This window comes from Brassica oleracea, chromosome C7 (genome assembly GCF_000695525.1).
Source record: "Brassica oleracea var. oleracea cultivar TO1000 chromosome C7, BOL, whole genome shotgun sequence".
NCBI lineage: Eukaryota > Viridiplantae > Streptophyta > Magnoliopsida > Brassicales > Brassicaceae > Brassica > Brassica oleracea.
In genome coordinates, this window is record NC_027754.1 from 42428472 (window position 1) to 42430584 (window position 2113).

The 2113-nt window shown below is 35.3% G+C and overlaps 1 protein-coding gene across 1 annotated transcript; it reads right to left on the reverse strand.

Annotated features, from left to right (window-relative positions):
• Positions 1 to 233: 233 nt before the first annotated feature.
• LOC106304740 (protein ODORANT1-like) lies at positions 234 to 1774 on the reverse strand. The gene is made up of 2 exons (XM_013741135.1): positions 1398 to 1774; positions 234 to 914 (listed from the first exon to the last, which is right to left on the reverse strand). The coding sequence occupies exons 1-2, from the start codon at positions 1658 to 1660 to the stop codon at positions 368 to 370; spliced, it is 810 nt and encodes a 269-aa protein (XP_013596589.1). The 5' UTR covers positions 1661 to 1774; the 3' UTR covers positions 234 to 367.
• Between the last annotated feature and the right edge of the window lie 339 nt (positions 1775 to 2113).

Consider the following 2113-nt stretch of genomic DNA (forward strand, 5'->3'; position numbering starts at 1 on the left):
AACCTTAAGTTTGGACCCTAGTAGGAAAAAGTAAAAACGTACATTCATTACGACTTCTTGGTCTTTGGGGTTGGAAATTATCAAATATGAGAATAATTATACGTTATACAAACCAGATCTAGTTTTTTTTTTTGGGTCAAAACAAACCAGATATAGTTTAAATTATATTTTATTGACATTGACAAACCCTATGTACACCCTACCCTACCCTAATTATAATTATAATACTTGAAACCATGGTGCCCCTTGCTGCTTTACATGGATTTCTTCGCGCTACTATTTGTATACGTGTATATATACGTCTAATGTACATATATTTATATGATTGTTCTCATCCGTAAGAGTTTCAATATGTCATGGTGAAGAGTCAAAACCCAAAATCATGAACACCAAAGTCTTGGCAGTAATCCAGAAACATCAAATCCTTGCCGCCGACTCTTTCCGGTGACCAAATCGGAAAGTCTGCTCCGGCGCCGGGAATATTATCTTCATTATATAATGTTCCACCAACACCATAATAATTACTACAACTCCTCGAAGCATCAGCTTTAGCAGTGTCGTCCGACCATAAGTAACTAAACAATTCTTCATCGTTAGTAATGTTACTAAGTAGTTGATTTTCATTGTTAATGGAACTGTTTTGACCAGTAGCAGTGCTGCTGCTTTCCTCTTCTGTAGTCGTGCTATTAGTCTGTACGTTTTTGCTGCTTCTGCTCTTTGGTTCCATTAAGATATTATCTGAAGTTGAAGAACTACTTTTGGGATTATCAGTGTTATTAGGTTCTTGGTTGAGAGGTTGATGAGTCACAGGGTCGATTCCCATCTTAACAAGTTTTTTCTTGATGTGAGTATTCCAATGGTTTTTTATTTCGTTATCTGTTCTTCCGGGTAACCTTGAAGCTATCTTAGACCACCTATAATACACCAATGGTTTAAAATAAATATTAATCACAAGAATCATATATATATATATATTAGGAAGTGTTGGTGGAGAGGTCCAAATCTTGGAATATAAAAACAAGAAATTGATGAAATAAGTTAACTATCTTCCGAAGAGAAAGACGTTACTTTGTCTTGAAGTTTATTTCATAGAAATATAAATGCAAATGGAAAATTTAGTTCTCTATATGATTCTACTATTTGACAATCTTATTTGGAACTGTCTAAATTTTTATTTGGCAAAATATACACAACCCACAACATGTTGGATAATTTAAATATACATGCAAATTTACTTCATAAATTTTCTCTACTATACACTATCCCAACCAATGTTTATCTTAGGTCTCTTGTTTTTGTTTTAAAACATAAGATTTTAAATTTAACACAGATGTAAACCTGTAAAGCTTCGCGTAAGAATTATGTGGAACTAGCATATAATTAGTATTTAGGTTTACTTGTTGCCGAGATGAGCATGAAGATCGATGACAAGTTGTTCCTCATCGTGAGAGAGAAGGCCTCTCTTCAAGTCAGGCCGGAGGTAGTTGGTCCACCGGAGGCGGCAGCTTTTCCCACAGCGGCGGAGACCGGCCAGCTTTGGCAAAGCACGCCAGCAACAATGGCCGTTGGTGAGTATGAAGTTTATGAGCTTCTTGTCTTCCTCCGTTGTCCATGGCCCTTTCTTCACCTCTAACTTGTCACAGCATGGCTGCCTCCCCATTAAATATTATTGCGTATAAATATGTTTGATTGCATATATGTTCGAAGGGATTGTGAAGTAATAGAGAGTAGAGAGAGGGAAGAGAGGTGCGAAGATTAAAGGTATTGAGGATGGAAAATCTCTTGCAAGATATGTCAAAAGCTTACCAAAGCTCACCCACCTATATATAACCTTATAACCACACCTTTTCCGAAAATTGTTAATAAATAAATTAATAACTTTGCATTTGCATATATAAGAGTTTTCATTATAACCCTATTAATTCTAGCACATAACAAAAAATTTAGTGTCATCATGGCAAAAAAAACTTTAGAAAATATAAAAGGTGTGGTTAGAAACGTTAAAATGATGGTAAAAATATGGTGCGGTAGCCAAGTTCACATTGGAAGTTTTTGGGGTGCGTGATTTATATACCCTAGCATGCAAAATAACGTATAATTTGTTAAAAAGAAT